The 21,194-nt window shown below is 51.6% G+C and overlaps 1 protein-coding gene across 3 annotated transcripts; it reads left to right on the top strand.

Moving 5' to 3' along the window:
• Window positions 1–1,239: 1,239 nt before the first annotated feature.
• Window positions 1,240–21,004, top strand: PKM (pyruvate kinase M1/2). 3 transcript variants are annotated; one of them, XM_058033129.1, is made up of 11 exons: window positions 1,240–1,345; window positions 6,746–6,909; window positions 7,278–7,369; window positions 10,213–10,344; window positions 10,536–10,722; window positions 11,500–11,770; window positions 12,035–12,185; window positions 13,475–13,627; window positions 16,705–16,871; window positions 19,489–19,670; window positions 20,216–21,004. In XM_058033129.1, exons 2-11 carry the CDS (start codon window positions 6,765–6,767, stop codon window positions 20,320–20,322), a joined length of 1,587 nt encoding a protein of 528 aa, XP_057889112.1. In that variant the 5' UTR covers window positions 1,240–1,345; window positions 6,746–6,764; the 3' UTR covers window positions 20,323–21,004. The 3 variants fall into 3 exon arrangements, with proteins under 3 accessions (XP_057889112.1, XP_057889111.1, XP_057889110.1); XM_058033128.1 differs by lacking the exons at window positions 1,240–1,345; window positions 16,705–16,871 and adding exons at window positions 6,479–6,534; window positions 17,305–17,471; XM_058033127.1 differs by lacking the exon at window positions 1,240–1,345 and adding an exon at window positions 6,479–6,534.
• The last annotated feature ends 190 nt before the right edge of the window (window positions 21,005–21,194 follow it).

The raw sequence follows: 21,194 nt of genomic DNA, 5'->3' as shown, positions 1-21,194 counted from the left end.
AGCCACTGTCATGGGTCACAGGCAAAAGGTCCCCATGGTTCTGGGGTCATGTTCCCGACACCTCCAGCATGGGGTCCCCAGTGTTACCAGCAAAAGGCCTTCGTGGATCTGGCATACAGTGTCCATGTTGGGTCCCTCATAGCTGGGACAGTGTCCCCTGTGGCCCCAGCATCTCCAGTCTGGTCTCTCCTTGACCCCAGCACAGTGTCCTCAGCACCCCCAGCACTAATTCCCTAGGTTTTAAGTTTTTCTGTTCTGTGTTGGTGTGCTGCTTTAGCTTTATATTAAGTGTTACTGGGATCTTTTCACAGGGTGGTGGAGACAAAACAATCCTGTTCTAGCTGGAGACTCAAGGACAATCTCTTCAAACTTCAGGTCCAAAGCACAAGCATTGTGAAAAGAGGAGGGTGGGCAAGCAACCAAGGAGGATGAAACGTCATAATTTGAAGCTATTAACTAGACAGTTAACACATATATATAAAAGGACTAAAACTTATAAAAATGTGAGATCTCATGACTAAGCACTGCTTTGCTTCCATCTCGGAGCCGTCTGGGCAGAGCCACTACTGTGGCTCAGTTATTGCCAGGGTGCGGTCTTTGAAGGCACTTCAATAAATCTCCATTTTATTCCTCTTAACTCTGTCTAGCCTTGGTTCCAGCTCCTTGGGGCATTAGCACCATGTCACCAACATCTCCAGCCTTGTGTCTCCAGTGTCCCCAGTCCTTGTAACCCAACTACAGAGATTTCACACTGGTCCCCAGTGTCCCCAATGGGAGGTCTCAGGAGCTTCCAAAGCACCCCAAAACACACAGAGCCACCGCCCCTGCAGAGTGAGGGACCCCTGAGGTGTGAGATGGAGGCTTGGTGTGAGTAGGGGGTGTCAGTGTGAGCTGGGAGTGTCAGTGTGAGTTGAGGGGCTCGGTGTTTATCGGAGGGCTCGGTGTGAGTTGGGGGCTCGGTTTAAGTTGGGGGGTGCCAGTGTGAGTTGGGGGTGTCAGTGTGACTTGGGGGTGCCAGTGAGTTGCGGGCCACGGCCCCTTTAAGGCGGCGAGCACTCTCCGTCCTCGCGCGCGGCGGCTGCGCCGCTTCCTCATTGGCCGGCCGAGCGCGTGCTGTGACTCAGAGCCTCCCCCTGCTGGTTTGTGCGTCCGCTCCCGAAAGTAGCTCCGGCGCCCCGCCCTTGCCGAGCGGGCTCCGGCCCCGGCAGGGCGGGCGGCGGAGGGATATGAGGGGGGCGGTGCTTCGACCAGCCGGGATTACTTTGACGGAGCGTGTGGGGGCGGCGCTCAGAGCGGCGGCGGCGCTCCGAGTGAAAGGACGAGGTAGCGGCGTGACCCAACGGCGGTAGGTAACGGCGCCCTGCGGGGCTGCGAGCGGTGGGGCCGGCCGCGCCGGTACCGCCGTTATGCCTAAGTTTCCGCTGCCGGGTGAGGGTCCCACCGGGCGGCGGTTGAGGGGAGGGGGCGCGCGCCCTGCGGGACGGTTGAGGAGGGGGCGCGCGGGGGGTCGCGGCGCCGCGCACGTGGCTGCCGGCAGCCCCGGCCCCGCGTCCCCATCTCTGCCCCCTCGAGCATCTCCCCGAGATCCCGCACCGGGCACGCCCTTCCCGAGCATCCCCCCGTGACCCGGCACTGGCGAGCGCCCGCTCCGAGCATCCCTTCTGATTCCGCGCCGGGGAACGCCCGCTCCGAGCATCTCCCCACGGCCCACACCGGGAAACGGCCGCTCCGCGCACGGGGGAGGGGGCGGCGGGGGTCCGGTCTGGGGTGCGAGGGCCCGGGTGAATGAAGTGGGGGGCACGCAGGAGCGGGGAGCCCGGCGGCCGTGCCGTTAAGCGGAGCGCACGGCGCCGCTGCGGCTGCCGGCCGGGCCGGGCAGTGCGGGAGGAGCCGCTGGGAGGCTGAGTCAGAGGCAGACGGAGCGAGCGCTGGGCCGCCTCCCCCCCCGTGCCCGCACTCACGTAAGAGCCGGCAGTTCCCCAAAGGGCATCAGCTTAAATCAGCGCCCGGCTCACTGCACCCACCACTGATGCTGCAGCCTCTTGCCGGCCCCCCTCCGCGGGAAGACGAGGCCCCTTCAGAATTGATCTTCTCCCGTAATTGTGCCGGCTTAAACACATCTAGTTGATTTAGATCGTTTTCTTGCAGTGTGAAAACCTTTCAAACGTGTTTAAACCCCCTTTGCAGAGCTACCAAGGCATGAATAGCGCTTTTGTCGGCGGACAATGGCAACCTCCCGACTGTCTCCTCAGAGTACTAAAAGTAGACGGCAATCTCTGAAAACCTGCTTTTGTTCTGATAAGGCAGTTGGGTATCAGAGAGGCCCAGGTTAACAAAAAAAAAAAAAAAAAAAAAAAAATCAGTGTTTTGTGAAGGTTTTTGTCACGTTAATTTTCCTGCTGCTCATCGTGACTTGCCTTGGCTCAAAGGTGCAATGACAAATTTTTGATTACTCAGACATGTCCAGAAACTTGTGCAATTACAAGTGCTTAATAAAAAAAAAACAAACCAAAAACCCAAAAAAACAACCCAAAAACAAAACAAAAAAACCACTACAGAGTGTAATTTTATGCCTGCTTATAGAGCAGAATTCTAGCTAATATAAAGGAGTTCGATGGGTTAATGGTCTGTACTGGTGCCAGCAGGTTTCCAGCCCATCACCGGATTAAGCAGAAGGTTTTTGTGCTAGGCAGGAAGCGCTGCTGTGAGCCACGTGCTTGAACCGGGGACTTCTGCCTTTGAAACCCTTCTGAGAAACTTCACTTGCACTAGATAAAGAGCTTGGAGAGTCTGCAGCAGCCTGCGTTTTTGTTTTATTTTTTTTTTAATATTACATACTGTTTTATCTATCTAAAGCTGTTATTAAAACCTTTATTTATTGCTGTTAGCCGTAGTGATCCACCGCCGGCCTTAATTCCCTTTCCACCCAACAAGTTGATAATTTAATTTGAAGGGAATGAGACGTTTGCCAGGCCGGCTGGAGCACGTGCTCGGTCCTTTATCTGCCGCCTGGCCCTTGCTCTGCCGGGGGAAGATGGAGCCGCAGCGGGCGGTGATGGATGGCACGTAGGGAATGGGGCTGCAGTACCGGGGCGCTGCCACGTGCAGCAATCGCCATCCTGGAGTGGGGATGCAGCAGCAGGGGTCCACACTTCTGCCTGGTTAAATGTGAAAAGAAAACCCCCAAGCTTTCTTTTATCCTGTAAAGCAGGTTTTTGCAGCTTGCCTGAAGGCAGCCAGGTGCTTCTTGCCAAGCTGAAGGGCTCCTTGTCCTCTGCAAGGTTAAGCCTGTAGGTGTGTCCTACAAATACCCTCGAGATCAGATAAGTCTTTCTCGTCACCAAACATCCGATGCTTGCCACCTCCTCTTATTTTTTTTAGTTAAGCTTTCCAGGGAGGGCAGCTCAGCAGAGGCCCGGCTGAGCCAGCAGCACACGGGGAAGGTGCCAGAGCCAGCCTGATCTTCCTGTTCTCCTTTGCCAAAAAGCTGGAGAGGCGTCTCCGTTGTGGGTCTCTCCTCCCGTGGATCCGCAGCTCAATGCTGGGGAGAGCATCGGCCAGCCAGGAGCAGGTGGTGGCTCCTGGGTTCCATCCAGGCTTGCAGAAAAGGGGTGGAATTTTGGGGTGGCCATTTTGTCCTTATGTAACGGCGAGACACCTCTGGCACCAGCTGCCTGGCAGGAATGTGCTGTCCTCCTCCCTGGGAGAGGGGATGCCAGGCCGGGGTAAAAACCTGCTGCTCTGCAGAGCTGCATTTCTCTGTTGTTGAGTGCCTTCAGCGTCTGGAATGAGCAAAGCTGATGTTTTTCTAGGCTTCTTTTGGGAATCTAAAGGCCTGCCTGGTTTCATAACCCTGTCCTGAGCACTAACTCAAACCATTTCTGCCTCTGGGCTGGGTCACTGGGCACGAGCAGCCTTGTTCTGCAGCATCTGTGTGTTGTGTAAGTGAGGCTGACTAGTAAATCCCGAATCATGGCCCCCTGGGAGCCTCCTGGCTGGAGTCCCTGCAGGCAGTGACACAGCTCTGCCTGTGGCCTGGGGACAGCCCCTGCTGCAGTTTGTACTTCCCTTTGTCACCGCTAACAGCAAAGGCTTGGCCCTGGGTGGGGATTGCCTGGGTGGGGATTGCTGCTCCCTCTCCTTTCCCCATCCCCAAGGGGCATATCCAGAGAGACCGTGATTTTAGGCTTTCTCTCTGACCCATGGGGTCAGCTGGCTGGAGTTACTCACCTGGCTACAGCAAAAACCGGTCCCGACCTCAGATGGCTCAGTCTGGAATATTCAGAAGCTGGGGAGATACCAGACATCATTGGGACACTCTGCCTGAAGCATGGGCATGCCAAGTAATAATTTTTGGGATTTAATCGTTACTCCTTGAGGAATGAATTCAGGTTTATTCAGTGCTGGAGACATTCAGGCATTGTAGGATATTGCTCACCCGCCCTTCCTCAATCTGCCCAGACTGAGTGCTCCGTGTTTTCTGGTGTCCTTAAAGTCCTTGCTCCTGTGTTTGATGTTAAAAAAAGCAGAGTAGTGGGAAATGCCAGACATTCCTGTTATAAATATGAGACCGGTCATTCCAGTAAAATTCAGTCGATGCTTTGTAAATGCACGGTGGTGGAAGGCAGGAGGGAGTATTGAAAAGGCTCTTGGTGGTCGTGGGCATGGTGCTGTGGACAGATGGGTGTTTGGGATATTTTCTGGCTCCTGCGTCTCTGCTCTCGCCCCTGGACAAGGTCACTGTGTCTGCGGTCAATTTTTCTGAGCCTTCTGAACTGCTAGAAAATCCTGTGAAGGGGATACTGGCTGGGAAGTGAACTTTTCCTTTCTCTTTATAAAGACTTCAAGGGTGTTAAAATTATATTTGCAAATGACATGAGTGGGTGGGGGATTTCCATGAGGAAGGGAGAATTCACATGACTATTTTTTATAAACTTCCAAATTGTGCTCTGGCTGCAGTTTCCTTGTTGGGATACCTTGTTCAGTATTCCTCTTGTTCCTAGAAGCCATGCAAACCCGATTGCCTGTGCGTGGAGGTGATTTCCCAGCAAAAGCTTGTTTTTTTTGGCATCTAAGGAAAGTGACACTGGAGGGTGAAGCAGCAAGTGTTAGAGGGCTGAAACACAATGTTTTAGAACTGACCAGAGGGTTTTCCTATAATAATAAGACTTTGTTGGGCTTTTTATGTGGGCAGACCTTCTTGTAGTGACTCCAGTGAATCAGCAGCTTTTGGCAGGGCTGAGGGAGAAAAAGCTTTGCCAGGTCAAATTATGGTTTTTGCTGGCCTGGCTGCTGTGTGGCGCATGGCAGCGCGGCGAGGGTGAGTCAGGGCTGCCTGCGAGAGGATCTGCACGTACGTGAGGAAGGGCTGCGGAGCAGGGGAGGAGCATCGCGAGCAGGCTGGCAGGGCTTGCTCTGCCCTTCACTGCGCTCACTGCTGCCGGCTCTGCCACAGGGTTTGGCTTTGTTGGTGCCTCTGTGTCAAAGCTGGATCTGCTGAGCTGGCTGGTGTGTGCCCCTCACACCATTCTGTGGTTTATTGGTGGGCAGAACAAAAGCTCAGCTCTATTCCTGCTCTGTCCCAGCTTTTAGCTGGGCCCAGCCCATGTTTCTGTAAGCACATCTTGGAGATGAGGGCTGCTCATGCCTGCTCTGAGTCTCACCTGTGTGCCCAGGGCACAGTGTTTGAAACTAAACCAATCTTTAAAGACAAAAACAATGAGTGATCTGCCCATGCCAGTAGCCATCACCTTGCATCACTCTTTTACCAGAGGCTTTTGTAGTGCTGAGATTTTAGCCTGGGCAGGTCCAAGAGACAAAGCATTGAGCTGCCATTATTACTTGAGAACAAAATTATTGCAATTAGAAATGCCTGGGGCACCAGCACTGCTGTGAAATGAATGTACTCCCATCCCAGTGGACTGTTAACCTTCAGCTCAGCTTTGTCTTTAAAGGATAGGTTGGTTCCCAAAGAATAGGCTGGTCCTGCTGTTGTGGAAGCTCTCAGGAGCAAACAGCCTGAGTTCAGAGAGGTTTTTTAATCCAAATGTTGAAAAATATGACCAGTTTTAAACCCGATGATAAATTTTGGTGCTGTAGGTGAAGGGGAGTGCAGGAGGTGGGGGAGACCTGCAGCATCTTCGGTCAAAGAGGGGCCTTGAGTGTCTTAAATCTTCAGTCCTTTATGTGTTCTCTGCCAAAGTGTTGTGTCCAATCAACTCAAGTCTGCTTGCTTGTCCAGGCTTAGAGGATGGGTTTAGGCTTATGTGGACTTTGCTGTGATTAGGTGCTCCTGGGCAGGAGGCTGCCCCTGTCTGGGCGTGCTGCAGTCACGCCAGCGCCGAGCTGCCCCGGTCCCGTGTGGGATGGGACGTGCAGTTGAGGCCTGTCGGAGGAATGAGTGGAGAGCTGGGAGGGAGGAGGCAGAACCTCTGCCTGTGCACTCAAGTGCTTGAATTTTGTTGCGTTGTGTAGCTCCAAGGGAAGACTGGCAATGAAGAGAAGCTATGAAGGGAACATCTGCATAGAAGGCAGGTGAGCTTTGGGCGGTCCATGTGGGGGATGACATGGAAATAGAAATGTGCCTTGCCTGTTAGGATTCTCAAATAGGAACATAAAGATAGTTTGACCCAGTAGCAGCTTTCTTGTTACCTCCATTCATCACATTGTTGTCTTGGTGTCTCTGCTTGATGGGCAGTTTGGGGTGGGTGATTCCCAAACCTGGCACCGTTTTCTTCCCTTCCAGACACAGGAATCTAGCAACCATGTCGAAGCACCACAATGCAGGGGCCATCCAGACCCAGCAGCTGCATGCTGCCATGGCAGACACCTTCCTGGAGCACATGTGCCGCCTGGACATCGACTCGGAGCCGACCATTGCCAGGAACACCGGCATCATCTGCACCATTGGTAAGCTATTCCTAGACAGGAGGGAATTGCAGCTAGGAGCCCACACCCTGGTGAAACTTAGGAGGGAAATTGTGAGAAGGATCTGACTTTCATCCCTTGCCAGGGCTGATCTTGTGTGGTGAAGGAACATGACTTTCCCATGTTTGCCTAACCTGTGTTACTGCTGGGAGTGAATCCAGTATCCAGGGAAATGGGAATCGCTTGGGTTCTGCTGCACTCCGTGGGCAAGTTAAAACAATATTTGCTGCTGCAGCGCTGAGCAATGCTGTATCCATTTACCTTTTCTCTTCCACATTAAACAGCGTGCTCTGTGTGGGTTACCTCATTATTTTTCTAAAGTTAATGTTCAATCTGTTTCTTCCTCCTAGGCCCGGCCTCCCGCTCTGTGGACAAGCTGAAGGAAATGATTAAAGCTGGAATGAACGTTGCCCGCCTCAACTTCTCTCACGGCACCCATGAGGTGAGGGTGTGGTCTGAGCTGCTACAGCCTCTGTGTGTGTGCTGAGCCTGTCCTTAGGGAGGAGGGAAATCCAGCTTCATCCAGACCATCCCTGGTGTGGGAAGGTCAAATAGCTGCTTTTGGGAAGGCATGCTGGTTGTACATACCGAGCCTGCGTCACTGTTGATAACAGTGAAGTGTATTTTGTGAGCCATTTTGAAAGCAATTCAATTCCACACCCTGCCCTGTAGCAGCGAGCCAGGTAACTGGTATTTGACACTGTGTGCCCACTTCTTGCCATGAAATCCTTGAGTTCTTCCTCATACCCTGCTGTTCCCAGAGCTGCTGCTTCCTGGTGAGCAGCAGAAGCTGAGAAGACCTGTCCCTGTTTTCACCTCTGCAGGAGGTCACACTATCAGTTAATCTCACTTTTTGTTGCATTGCTGGGGATTTTGCACGCAGGTGATGCGTGAATAACCCTGATCAAAAGGCATCTGTTATTGGTGATTTGAAGTAATTACTGTGCTCAGTAGGAAGAATGGGCCCCTGGGTTTTCTGGCTCACCAGCTGCTCCAGATGCATTCCTGGCACTCTGGAAGGTCCCACCGTGGAGCTTGGGACATGGTGTGGTGAGCTCAGAAAAATAAGGTCAGAAGAAATCAACACTCCATGGCAGTCAAGCCCTTATTGCTATAAATAGCTGACACCCTCAGTGATACTGGAGGAGCTGAGGATCCCATTCTGCTGAGGTTTTTTGGGGTTTTTTTTGACCCTGGCTGCTTTCCAACTTTCAAAATGTCACCCAGTAGCAGCTGTAGGTGGCTTTACTTAGTGACCCATGAGCCTTGTGGTATGCAACAGCTTGGCCTCTCACCCTGGTAGCCTTTAATGAGCACAGGGCAGTGTCAGGATCAAAAGGGCTGATACTTAACTGGGGGCAACCATCAGACCTTGACTAACCACCCTGGGATAGTGTCAGTGCTTGTCTTGCAGTTGGGAAATCAGCCTGGAGAAAGAGTAGTGTGGAGTAACTGCATCCCAGGAGGCAAATCCAGCAGCTGGGTGGCTCTTGGGCCAGGTGACACAGCAGGGACTTGGTGGCCAGGCTGAAACTGGGAATTCTGACACTGTTACTGCCCAGTTGCTGTGGTCTGTGAACTGGCTGAGGTCTTTATTCTTCCTGCTTTGTGTGAGGTCTAATCACACTTTCCACACCAACAAAGCTGACTGCAGGCTCTGGGGTGGCTGTCATCTGCAGAGTGTGACCATCAGCCATAGCCAGTCCTGAGCTTGTGTCCCATCCTGGCTCCTCCAGAATGCCCTCATTTCCAGCCAAGGCCCAAAGAGCTTCCATCTGTCACAGGTGCTTCAGTTCTTGTGTCCACCCCAAAGCATTTACCAGGGCCTGAGCTTTACAAGAGGTGCTTTGGCACCCACTTGACTCCCTTTTACATGGACTAAAAATGACTTTTACCTCCAGTTCTGCCTGCATTCCTGTTCTGCATGTAACTCTTCAGAAAGTCAGGCTCCCTAGGAGCCGGTTATCAAACTAAAATGGAAATCTCAGATGATTGTGTTCAGATAAGTGTTGTGGCACTGTCAGGGCATGCTTTCTGTGCTGCATCCACCCCAGCTGCTGTCCCTGGAAGGGTCAAGGCCGACTCAATCCCACATTGCACACTGTCAATAAACTGACTCATTTTCCTGCTATAAAGAGTTATCAGCTGTTAGGTATTTCTGGGTAAGGGCACACATGTGAACTTCAGCATGGCTTTTTCCAGTCCAGCCTTCCTGGTGCTGGCTTATCATCCCTGAGATACTGGAGTCAGTGTGGAGGGCTCATGTTGGGGTGAGTGAGTGACACGAGGGAAGCGAGTGTTCGGGGTGAGTCAGGTCAAACTCCATCAGTTCATGTGGCACGGAGAGGAAAGGGTATTTGTTATCTGCTAGAGCCTGTCAAGTGTTACACAACTCTTACTAGTTGTAAGTAGTTGAGGTTATCTCTTAGTGTTATTTAAACAAGGAAAGTAAATTGATCTCTTGGCCATCTGTAGCATATTTGAGGGAGTTGGCATGGGTTTTGTCACAAAACTATCTTAAAACTGGCAGCATTTATCATTTATCAAAGCATTTATCTCTCAAACAAGGTTTGGAAGCCAGGTGTGTGGTGCTGGACTATTTTGGCTGTCTGTGTTTGCTTTGACTCCGAGAATAAACTGTAAATATTTACATGGATAACCTTCTTTTAGCAAGTCCTTTATCTGTGGGAATTCAGACCAAAGAGTGAAAAGCCTGTCCACCTGCAGGGCTGATAGTGGGTCAGGCTGGAAGTGTGTGTGGGAGCTAGCAGTGTGGAGAGGCATCTTCCCTTGCTCTGATGGGAGGAGGAGCACAGCCATGTGTGGCACTGTGACATTCTTCTGCCCTCAGGTCTCTTTAAATGCACACAGTTATCCAGCTGCTGGTGCTGTGAATATTCTGCTATGTTCAATAGGCAGGTGTTCAGGTAAGCTTTTGGAAAAGTTGCTCCTAAAGGCCTTTTGGTTGGTGAGCCACCTTCAATTGGCAGGTGTGTGTCCTCATGAAAAATCACTTCAGCCAGACCTTGGGATTGTCTCCTTGGGTTGTCCTTCTGGAGTTAGAGCTGAGGGCACACCAGATAACTTCCAGACTCCATGGCAGGAAAGCCCATGTATCCTTGCACTATTACAGGAAGCTTTGTCTGGGTTCAATTTTGAAGGTAGAACTGAGACTTGGAGCAGAACAGTCAGCTTGAGCAGCCTCTGGGGTGCACTGGGATCTTTTCTGTAAGCAGCCAAGTAGGACCAGCTTTAACATTTCCATCTCTTTTCTTTTCTTGTCAGTATCATGAGGGCACAATCAAGAATGTGCGAGAAGCTGCAGAAAGCTTTGCCTCTGATCCCATCGCCTACAGACCTGTGGCCATTGCACTGGACACCAAGGGACCTGAAATCAGAACTGGACTCATTAAGGGAGTAAGCTGCTTTTTTTTTATCACACTTTTTTCACCACACAGACTCAATACTGTGTTGAACCTGTGGCCATTTTCAAACAAAAAAATATCATAGGAAGTGAGGTAACAAACCACCTCCCAAAAGTTCTGACAGATTGCTGTGGGCTGCGAGGTGGTGGTGTACTGGTTTTTACTGGTGTTGTTGTCACACAGAGTGGCACAGCAGAAGTGGAGCTGAAGAAGGGTGCACAGCTCAAAGTGACCCTGGACGATGCCTTCATGGAGAACTGTGATGAGAACACACTCTGGGTGGACTACAAGAATCTCATCAAAGTTGTAGAAGTTGGCAGCAAAGTCTATGTGGATGATGGTCTGATTTCTTTGGTGGTTAAGGAGAAAGGTGGGTAACAGCCATTTTAACTCTGCCTATTTGTGTGTTCCTCAGGACATATTTGTGATTTCCCTCCAGTAACTGTTACATAGTTTGCAGTTGTAGAAAGGAGAACATGGTTCTTGATGGTTTAGTGAGACTTTGCTAAATTTCTCTATCTCAAGTGTAGGAACTTTCCAAAATTTAACTTCAGCTGAGTTTCACCAGGCTGGCATCTAAACCCCATCTTCAAAGGGGAATGTATGGTAGGGCCATACCACTATTCATGATCAGCCAGACTAATTCATGCTCTTAATGAAGGCTTTAACTGGTTTTACAGCACAGGCCCTGGGTTTTGTAGTTAAGAGACAGAACTAGTTTTAACTGGCAATGTAGAGGTAAGGTTACTTCCATAATACTCCCTTTATAGTGCTGCCTAAACTGCTGTAGCCTCAAGCCTCTCAGTCTGTGAGCATGTAGGGAGTGGGAGGCAAGGCTTTGGTGTTGCAGGGCTTTGTGTGCAAAATTGCAGCCTGCCAGCTTTTCTTGGGGGAGGCAATCCCAACCTCCTGCAGGGAACAGCTGCTATCTTATCCAGGAACAGCGTGGAAGTTGTTTTAGACCAATCTATTGTGTTCCCAAGGATAAGCTGCAAGCCTGTGTGATACAGGAATGCTCTGAAGGGATGGGATGTGCTTTTTATCGCGTGTGCCGCTGTTGACACCGCAGTTCCCAGGCAGGGAGCTGTGTGGGAGTTGGTAGCAGGAGCTGTCCTGTAAACACTGACCATGGGAACCTGTGTTCCAGGGAAGGACTATGTCATGACAGAGATTGAGAATGGTGGCATGCTCGGCAGCAAGAAGGGCGTGAACCTGCCCGGCGCTGCCGTCGACCTGCCCGCCGTCTCTGAAAAGGACATTCAGGACCTGAAATTCGGTGTGGAGCAGAACGTGGATATGGTGTTTGCTTCCTTCATCCGCAAGGCTGCTGATGTCCACGCTGTCAGGAAGGTGCTGGGGGAAAAGGGAAAGAACATCAAAATCATCAGCAAGATCGAGAACCATGAGGGTGTGCGCAGGTGAGCTTTGTGCAGGGGATGCTTGGGTTTGTCACACTGAAATAAAGCGACTCACACTCCCTTTCTGTAGCTTCAGGCAGGGCAGCTTTGTGTAGCACTGAATATGTGCTGTGCCTTACTTCTGGTTTTCTTCCTCCTTCCTTGGCATTGCAAGAACTCAAAGAGCCCATGAAAAGTGTGAGTGCTCCTTTCAGAGGAGGACAGACAGATGGGAAGGTGCTTTGCAGTACAAATGGGATAACACAGCTCTTCTCTCGCTGTCAGGTTTGATGAGATCATGGAGGCCAGCGATGGCATTATGGTGGCCCGCGGTGACCTGGGAATCGAGATCCCAGCTGAAAAAGTCTTCCTCGCCCAGAAGATGATGATTGGGCGCTGCAACAGGGCTGGCAAACCCATCATCTGTGCCACTCAGGTACTGGAAACACCACCTTTGGCTCCTCGCTGCCAGAGTCTGCCCACGAGGGAATGTTGGGACACCCATGGGTTGATGGCATTGGTTAAAGAGTGAGATGTAGAGAAGTTTTGCTCACAGCTGAAAGCTCATATTTTTAGGCACTGCTGTGTTTGGGATCTTTTCCTAGTTAGATTATGGGACCTCTTGCCAAAGGTTATATGCCTCAAAACATCACATGGTAATGAGCCCTTTGGGGCTGACCTTGCAAATTCCTGGGAAGAATGGCACATGGTTTTCCTTGGCATCTTATGACAACTCATCCCTGCCTGACAGGGAAGGTTTGCTGGGGTTCCCAGGTGTCTTAGAAAATGTACCCACACTGGAACTTCAGAAGGAACTGAGTAAAGGATCCTTCTCCTTTTTCTGGGAGTGAATAGGGATCACTTGCACAGTCCTCAAGCACTGGGAGGATTGGTTTCCTGACTGTCCTTGCTCTGCACACAGGTTGTGGAAATTAAGACTTCTTTAGGGAGTAATCATTAAAAAAGCTTCTGGATTTACAGTGGCATGTGCTCCTTTTTCCTGTATTGCTACAGAAATGCAGCTGAAACACAGCCTGAGGCAATGTCCCATGGGTGAAGCACATAGTGTTTAAACAAGTGGTGAGCTCCAGCTGGGGGGAAGCTGAGCACCTGAGGAAGACAGGAGAGCTGGCCAGAACTGGGGTTGGAAAGGGGTTAGAAGTGCTCACCTCATGGAAAGCTGTCCCCTTTTCCACTCCTTTAAGTGGGGATGCTTAGGAACCTGTTGGAGTTAACTGTTCTGATTTTACTACCCTGTATGTATTGTCTAAAGCATTTGAAATCCTGTGTTGGGGGAAGGCGACTTCATTGGTGCAGACTCTGCTCTTTATGATTTCTGGATGATATAATCCCCAAATTTGAGAATGTGTGACTGGATTTGAGCTTTCCATAAATGCATCTAATGCCACACTGCTCTAAAGAGCTCTGAGTTCCTTGGGCCAAGAAGAAGTGGAAGGTTGGGAGTCTTTTGTCTGGGATGTTGTGTGGCTTAAATCTGCCTGGAAAAGGAGTAAATGTGGAATGGGTATAAAACGGAGTCGGTTTTCCTGACTGATGGAGATCAAAGCTGCTTTAGGGGCCAGACCCTCTTTCTGTTCCATACCCCTGGAGAACTGGATTCCTGAGGTTGCATCCCACTGTGTGCCCAAGCCATAAGGAGTATTGAAGCGCAGCCCCTTCCTGTGGCAGAGTGTTGATCATCCCAGTGGGTTTGTTCCCTCCCAGATGCTGGAGAGCATGATCAAGAAGCCTCGCCCGACGCGCGCTGAGGGCAGCGACGTGGCCAACGCCGTGCTGGACGGCGCCGACTGCATCATGCTGTCCGGGGAAACTGCCAAGGGAGACTATCCCCTGGAGGCCGTGCGCATGCAGCACGCTGTGAGTACTGCCTGCCTGCCCTGTGGGGACAGGGACACCCATTGCTCTTGGCCACCTCAGCTGGCTCCTCAAATGGCTGCCTAAAATAGCCATTTTTTTCCTCACACTCTGCTATGAGTGATTTTTTTTTTTTGAACAAACATGGTTCTGAGGGCTTGGAATCTCGCTTTGTGTGCTCCAAACTTGCCAAGCAGAGCTGAGAGCTGCTCTGTAATGCTGAGATATAAAACTTTAATTTTTTTTTTGCCTTTACCTCAATAGAAATTTCATCCAATGTTCTATTGCAGTGGCATATTAAGTGCTTTAAACTGCTGCATGGTCAAGGAGCTGCTTTAAGCAGTTTATCTATAGATAATGAAAGGTTTTGGCTGAGTCCTGCATGGGAGGGGGTGGGGAGGCTCCTGAGGGTGATTTACAGCACTGCTGCATTCAGCACCTGCTGTGTGCTGGGGGTTGGGGGGTTTGTTGCATGAGTACTGACAGCACCATATTTTTACATGCCTGAACTGCCAGAAACCTCTGCTCTGCTTCAAGTTCGTGTTTCAGCTGATATAAGCCTCATGTCAAGTACCTGTGGGCATTGCTGCTCCCCAGTTAGCAGTCCTGTGAATCACAACAGTGTGAATCACATCATAAGCTCTAACTCTCACCAGTTTTATTTGCAATTCAGCTTCTATAGGTTATTCAACTCAGCCAGTGTTGGTTTGCAGTGTGTTACCTAAACATCTTTTGCCTCAATATGGAGTGGTGTTTTTCTGCATGAGGCAAATGCAAAATACAACTTACAATCAGTGGGCAGTGGTGCTCCTTTGCAGGCCAAATACTAACTAACTTCACTAACCAATACTAGTGCACCTTACAGCTTCTCCCTCCTTTTCCAACCCTTAAATCACAAAGATCAACTGCCTACCAAGACTTGGGAACTTGCTGCAGCAAACCTTATACCTGAGTTTCCATCCTGGCATTAATTCTTTGGGCTGGGCAGGTTGTGTTGTACCTGTAGCCTGATTTGAGGATCTGTTGCATGTGCTTCCCTCTTCCTCTAGACCTGGGCATGGTGTTCATTCCACCAGGGCTCCTGGAGAAGCACTGAAGGCTTTAACACTGTGCAGAAATTGAAATACAGATTGACTAAGCGTGAGATGTTCCAGGCAGCAAGGTGCCAACTCTTGTGGTAGGAGCACATGCAGTACAGTGAGGATCTTTCCTCTGAGCTAATTCAATTCTCATTAGTCAAGCCCAGCAACAATGTCCCGAGTAACCATGGTCTGGGGATCTGCAGCATGGCTGGAGCAGGTGGATGTTACCATCTGAAGTGGGCAGTAGCAAACTTCTCAATACTGGCCAGGCTGATTGCTGTAGGTGGGAGTGGGCATCCATCCCATTCCACTCCAGGATCCACACTTCAAAGCCCAGCCTGGCCATGCTATGCTGCCCGATGGGACCAAGGTTTAAACAGCCTCTCCATTTTCCTTTCTCCCACTCCCTGGTATCCCCATCCGTGCACCAACTGGAAACCCTCTATAGCTATTCCTGTCTGAGCAGATCCAGCTGTGGGGTGAAGTTAAGGATTGCTGTGCCCCTCTGCAGCTGCTGTCAAAGCAGACACCTGTGTTCCCACGTTCCATAACGTGTGGAGAGTGCAGACTTCCCCTTAAAATCAGATCTGCTCTCTGTGTTACATGGACCTGCTGCCTTTGTCCAGGAGCTGAAAATAAACTGCCAGTCTTCCAGCTCCTGCATTTGGAGTAAGTGTTGTGATGCAAATACTCCCCTTTTATCTAAATCCAGCAGTAGCAATATGCTTTAGGACAAGTTGGCACTGGCCTGCTTTTCCGGCCTGCTGCCTGTGTCCTGTTATTTTTAGAGCTAAGATACTTAACTACTTTGGCTTAAACTGATAACTGGAAGGGATAATTCCCAGCATCACATAAAATAATTCATTAACACTAGAGTGGCAAAATTCTGATTTTTCTAACTGCGAAGCTTTCACTGTGATGGCACATCAGTCTCTAATTCAACACGAACTTGTCATGCTTTGTGTAGCAGCTGTTCACTTTGTGGAGTAACTGGGTGAAATTGTCCTTGAGAAGATCATGAACCTTTGCATGCTTTTGTAGTCTCTGCAAGCCTTCTTTATCAGGTTGTCAGGCTTTCTGAGATGATTAGACATGATGATTCCCAGGATTCTGGGATGAACAGGTTGCTGAACCTGTTGCCAATGCTCAGCCAGAACACAAAGCCTTTAGTTGTGCCTCTGTCCCTCTCATCTGTCCATATCTGGCACTGTACAAACACCCAACATCTGTGACAGCCCTATAAGGAAGACTTGTTCTGGTTTATTTCCCTATTACCTAAAGGAAATCGGTATCCCATTTGGATGTGAAGCTTTATTGACTCTCAAGTTAAAATAAATCTTTGTTGGCTCTCAAACCAAATCTTTATTTGCTCTCCATGGAAGCCAAATTTTCATAGACTCTGAAGTTAAACTAAGTCTTCATGGACCCTGAAGTTAATCTAAATGTAACAAGACTGAGAGAACAGTCTCCCACCTTCAGGGGTGACATTTAAAATGTGTTACTTGCATGTTGGCTCCATGAAAACTGTTCCAGCAGCACTCTGTTGGAGCCTAGGAAAGGGAGCCAGATATTCTGTCTTACAAAATTGCAAGCAGGAGCATGGGCAGGCAGGTAGGTGGCATAAGAGTCTCTCAGGGAAGTCATGAGCAGCCATGACAAAGCACAGTCTGGCTCTGAGCTGGCTTCTTCTGCTCCTTGAAAAGCAATTTACGTTTGCCTGCTCTGCTGGAACTCCCAAATACAACTAAAATACCGTGTTTAGAAAGCCTGCCCAGTGACTGGGGCCTGCCAGTCCCATGGTACGGTGAATTTTAGCCTGCTTACATTTGGCAAAGTGAAAACCCGAGAGACAAAAAGCTTCACTGCTTCACCTTAATGCCTTCTTGCATGCACTACTATGACAATTAAGCAAGTTAATATGATCTCATGTTCCTGTGGTATATCTTTCCTTCTTTTCTTTCCTCTGTTCTCCTCCTTCCCTCCCACTCGGGCCTGCAGATCGCCCGCGAGGCTGAGGCCGCAATGTTCCATCGACAGCTGTTTGAAGAAATTTTACGGCTCAATGCTAACACCAGCGACCCTGCCGATGCCATGGCGGTGGGCGCCGTGGAGGCCTCTTTTAAGGGCTTAGCTGCAGCCGTGCTAGTCCTGACTGAGTCCGGCAGGTAGGGCTCAGAGAGGGGGCTTGGGCCAGCCCTTGCTGTGGCTAAACATGCTGCCCTCTAACACTGCAGTCTTTGGCCAGCTGCTCACTGCCCATGCCGACCTTGTGTAACCGCTGCCATGTCAGCTGACCTGTGCCAGGGAGGGATCCCAGCAGGCAGGAGCAGAGCGAGAGTGCCTGGCAGTTGGCATGAGTGTCACCTGAGTGTGGGCTTGACAGGGCGAGGTGCCACCATTGGAAAAACAACCCTTGGGAATCGAGTGGTTCCTCTGCAGGGCCGTGCTGTTGGGGCGAGCTTAGCCTGAGCTCGCTGGTTAATGGCAGTGCCACAGGCTGGCAGTGCGGATGTGGCACTGTGTGCCGGAGCACCTCGCCCTGCCCCGTGCCCGAGCGCTGCCGTGAGTGTTGTCTCCGAACGCGTGTTGCTCTTGTAGATTGCCCGGGAGGCCGAAGCCGCCATCTTTCACAGGCAGTTGTTTGAGGAACTGCGTCGTCTGACCCCCCTCAACTGCGACCCCACCGAGGCCGCTGCAGTTGGCGCTGTGGAAGCGTCCTTCAAGTGCTGCAGCGGGGCCATTATTGTCCTCACCAAGTCTGGAAGGTAGGAGGGATCAGGTGCCCCCAGGTCGAGCCTGCTGTGTCACAGGGTGGGGGAAGGAGAATCCCGTGGCTTTGAGAGACCAGTGGAGTCAGGTTCTGGCAGTGCCTGCGGTGGTGGTTCCTCGGGAGATGGACACACATCCCTGCGCTGAGTCCTCGGCCTGCCTCTGCCAGCGTGGCACCAGCTCCGAGCCCAGCCTCCCTCACTGCTGCAAGGGGCAGCGGCGCCAGCTGGAAGAGCCAAGGGAAAATAAGTGTTGCAGCTTCAATTCAAACTTCTTGGCAAGAAATCATCAATGTAACAGTGAGGCAGAAGTTCAGTGGATGCAGAATCTATTTATTTTCTTTTAAATCAAGGCTTTGGCCTTTTCTAGTAGCATCCAAATTATTGGTCTCTTGCTAGACTTTGCAGTCATCAGCCCTGCTTGCCTGAGCCTGAGGGGTGAAGAGGGACTGCACAGCCTGTGATTGGTAGGCAGGGAAATGGAGAGAGTTGGAAATGTCCTCTTCCAGGATTCCTTGCCCCTGCCTGCAGGTAATCTCTGCACAGACAGGCATCTGGCAAGCACCAGATGAGCTCAGTGGCTGCAGGTGAAGAGTGCTGGAACAATGTAGTTTGGGATTCCTGTCCAGCAACGGTGACAGCTGCCAAGCAGAGACCCGTTCTTCCAGTTGTGGAATGGGAGCTGGAGCCTCATGGATGAGCTCTTCCATCTAGAGGACCTGGGCTGCCTGCTCCCAAAGCACGTCCGACCATAAGTCTCAGACTGCTTTCTGGAAGGAAATCAGGATTTCTCACACTGGATTCTCACCATAACAGTAGTGCAGCAAACGTACCTGAAGATGTGGACCATCGGTGAAACCTTCACCAAAATGTACAGCTTAAATGATATTGAGCAGAAAATTATTTTCTGCAGAGATGAGGAGGGAACTATAAGCACGGAGTTCTGGATGTCCTCATGCTTCTAATGTTTCTTGGTCAAATGTTCCAGCCTTACACTTGACCTTCTTAAAGAGATTTGAACTCTGATATTTGAATATTTTTAGCTGTGGATTAGGTTAACTCTTGTGAGTACCTGAATCTCCCGGATCTCACGGAAGGCGGCTCGGATAGTGTGGGCAGGATTGTCTGAGAGCTGGCACGTGTGGTTGGGTGCTTGGAGCAGTCTGCTGGCCCCTGCTTTCAGCAGCAAACTTTGCATCTGAGTGTCGCTGAGCTTGGCTTCTCTAAACGAGGCTGCAAAAGCAAGTGGAGACACCAGCATGTCTGTTGGAAAGATAGAGCTGCAGATGCCATAGCCTTGCAGTTGAATCCATTTGGAGATTCTCTTCCTCAGCAGTGCTCAGAGAAAGAAAAGCTGTAGTCTAGTCCCTGCCCAGGCTGTGCTGCTGCTATTTTAAGGTGTTTTAAAGACTTTGTGCCCAACTTCCCAGTTTAAATTTTGTCCTCTGTTGCATTTGCTTCCCATGGGGTGCAGGAGCAGAGCTCTGTGTGGAGGAACTGGCCGTTTGCTGGCTTTAGTTGGTGGCTGGGAGGCAGATGGCTTCCTCCTTGGCATGCTTTGGGCAGCGCTGCTGGCACCGGCTCTTTCCACCCTGAAAACTGGGAGCTCCTCAAAACAGGGAACTTTCAGGGACCCCTGTTGAGATGCCAAGGCCTGCTTGCAGAGGCCAGAATAAATGGCACCTCGCCACCCTAACGTAGCAACAGAGACAAGTAAAGGCTTGTTCAGGGACCAAAACACCCTGATGGCACTTGCTAAACTTGGAGGTGAGGAGATTGTCACCACCAGTGGGGGCAGCCAGTGGTGGTCTGCCCCATTGCCTAGTCCAGCAGAGCATCAAGCTGGTTGGTGAGTGGCTTTTGTGCAGTCTGGTCACATCCCCCAGAGGTTTTGGGGAGCTCTGGTAACTGACAGACAGACCTTGGGCTGCTGTGCTCCTGCAGGCCATTCCCGGTGTCTCTCTGGAGGCAGCGGTGGCCGTGTGGAGCCCCAGCGTGGCTGTTGTCCCTGCAGGTCGGCACACCTGGTGTCACGGTACCGCCCGCGCGCCCCCATCATCGCCATCACGCGCAATGAGCAGACGGCGCGCCAGGCCCACCTGTACCGCGGCATCTTCCCCGTGCTCTGCAAAGACCCCGCCCTGGACGCCTGGGCCGAGGACGTGGACCTGCGCGTGGCCCTGGGCATGAATGTTGGTGAGTGGCACCCTCCCCCTGCCCTGGGGCACGGCTCTGGTGGTGGCCCCGAGCACCTGGGTCGTACTTTGGGGTCACTGGTGATGGGAAGAGAGGAACTTGCTGCCTGTGTGGTAACTGGATCCGGACGGGAAACGGGCGGTGGTTGCGTGAGCAGAACCACATCCGATTGGGAAATGGGGTGGTGGGTTTGGCACAGCTGCCTTTTAAGGAGTTTTCAACAGAAGCCCAGGTTGGGTTTATTGGTGAGTGATAGGCCAGTGACACTCAGCACTCCTGAGGGACAAGGGAAGCCTGGAGTGGGGCTGACTCTGTCTCTGTCCTACACCCCTCCAAATCACGTGCTCTGGAATTTCAAGCTCTGTCGCAAAGAACCCCAGAGCAGAGGCAAAGGGTGTCAGATGGGTGGGCAGCAGGAAGGTGGGGGTTTGATACCCTCCTGGAGCCCCAGCTGCTGTGGCACAGGCAGCCTCAGTGACTCGGGGAGTGGGTGATGAAGGAGCCAGGGTGGGACTGGGCTCTGACGCCTCCCTCTTCTCTCCTAGGCAAAGCTCGAGGGTTCTTCAAGAGCGGCGACCTGGTGATCGTGCTGACGGGCTGGCGCCCCGGCTCTGGCTACACCAACACCATGCGTGCGGTGCCCGTACCCTGAGCGCCCAGCGGGCCTTCTCCCCCTGCCCCTCCCCTCCCAGCACCCCACTGCCCCGTCTCCCCTTGCAGTAGACCAGCCATCGCTTGCGCTGTCGTCCTTGTCCCTAGAGTGGATGTAGGTTGCTAAACACCACCCAGTGCAGCAGCAGCAGGGGCAAGAGACCTTAAATCACTAAAAAAAATTATACTTGAAGTGTTTAGTTTTTTAAAAATCTCTCCCTGTAGTTAAAGTCCTGCCTTGATGTGTGTTGGAGTCAGCGTAGGAGGTTCCTGCGTGCTGTTGGGACTCCTCTTTCCTGGTGACTGTGCTCAGAGTGTGAAATGTCCCTTTTCCTGGCCCTGGTGTGGGGTTTTGGGGAAGGGGAGAGGCAATGTTTAGTCAACGGTTCTGCTGGACCCCTCCTTGCTCGAGGCAAGCTGCTACTCCCCCCTCCTGTAATGGCTACATGCCTCTCCAGACCCAATCCAAGGCAGATCCAGCCTTTCTGAGCTGGCTGTTTGGGGAATGGGGGCAGGGGAAGGGTGTTGGCTCCATGCACAGAGCTTCCCGTGCTCCCCTTGCAGCGTTGTCTCCTGTGTTAGTCATGTTCCCCCACCACCCCAGAGCCCCCCCCTCACCCAGCACTCTGATGGGCCCTGGGGTGGAGAGCACAACTGTTCATCAATAAAGAAAAGCTGAAGCACCTGCTGGGCTGAGCTGCTCCTTTGGGGGTTCATGCGGGGTCTGCAGGGGAAGGGGGAGATCTGGTGAGGGCTGCAGGAGCTGGGGAGGGCTGCAAGGGTGGGAAAGTGCTGAGGGTTCTGGGTGGGGGTCTGGTGCAGGAGTCTGCAGGGCTTGGGCTGTTCGGTCTGGGATCTGCGGGTGTTAGGAGG

Source organism: Melospiza georgiana, chromosome 13, assembly GCF_028018845.1.
Source record: "Melospiza georgiana isolate bMelGeo1 chromosome 13, bMelGeo1.pri, whole genome shotgun sequence".
Lineage (NCBI taxonomy): Eukaryota > Metazoa > Chordata > Aves > Passeriformes > Passerellidae > Melospiza > Melospiza georgiana.
This window is presented reverse-complemented; position numbering and strand designations above follow the sequence as displayed.

Bases quoted from the DNA above. Each gene is read 5' to 3' on its own strand.
- PKM (XM_058033128.1), top strand. From the start codon at position 6,494: ATGAAGAGAAGCTATGAAGGGAACATCTGCATAGAAGGCAG. The intron at 6,910-7,277 runs GTAAGCTATTCC...TCTTCCTCCTAG, and splicing joins CGGCATCATCTGCACCATTG to GCCCGGCCTCCCGCTCTGTG. The intron at 7,370-10,212 runs GTGAGGGTGTGG...TTTTCTTGTCAG, and splicing joins TCTCTCACGGCACCCATGAG to TATCATGAGGGCACAATCAA.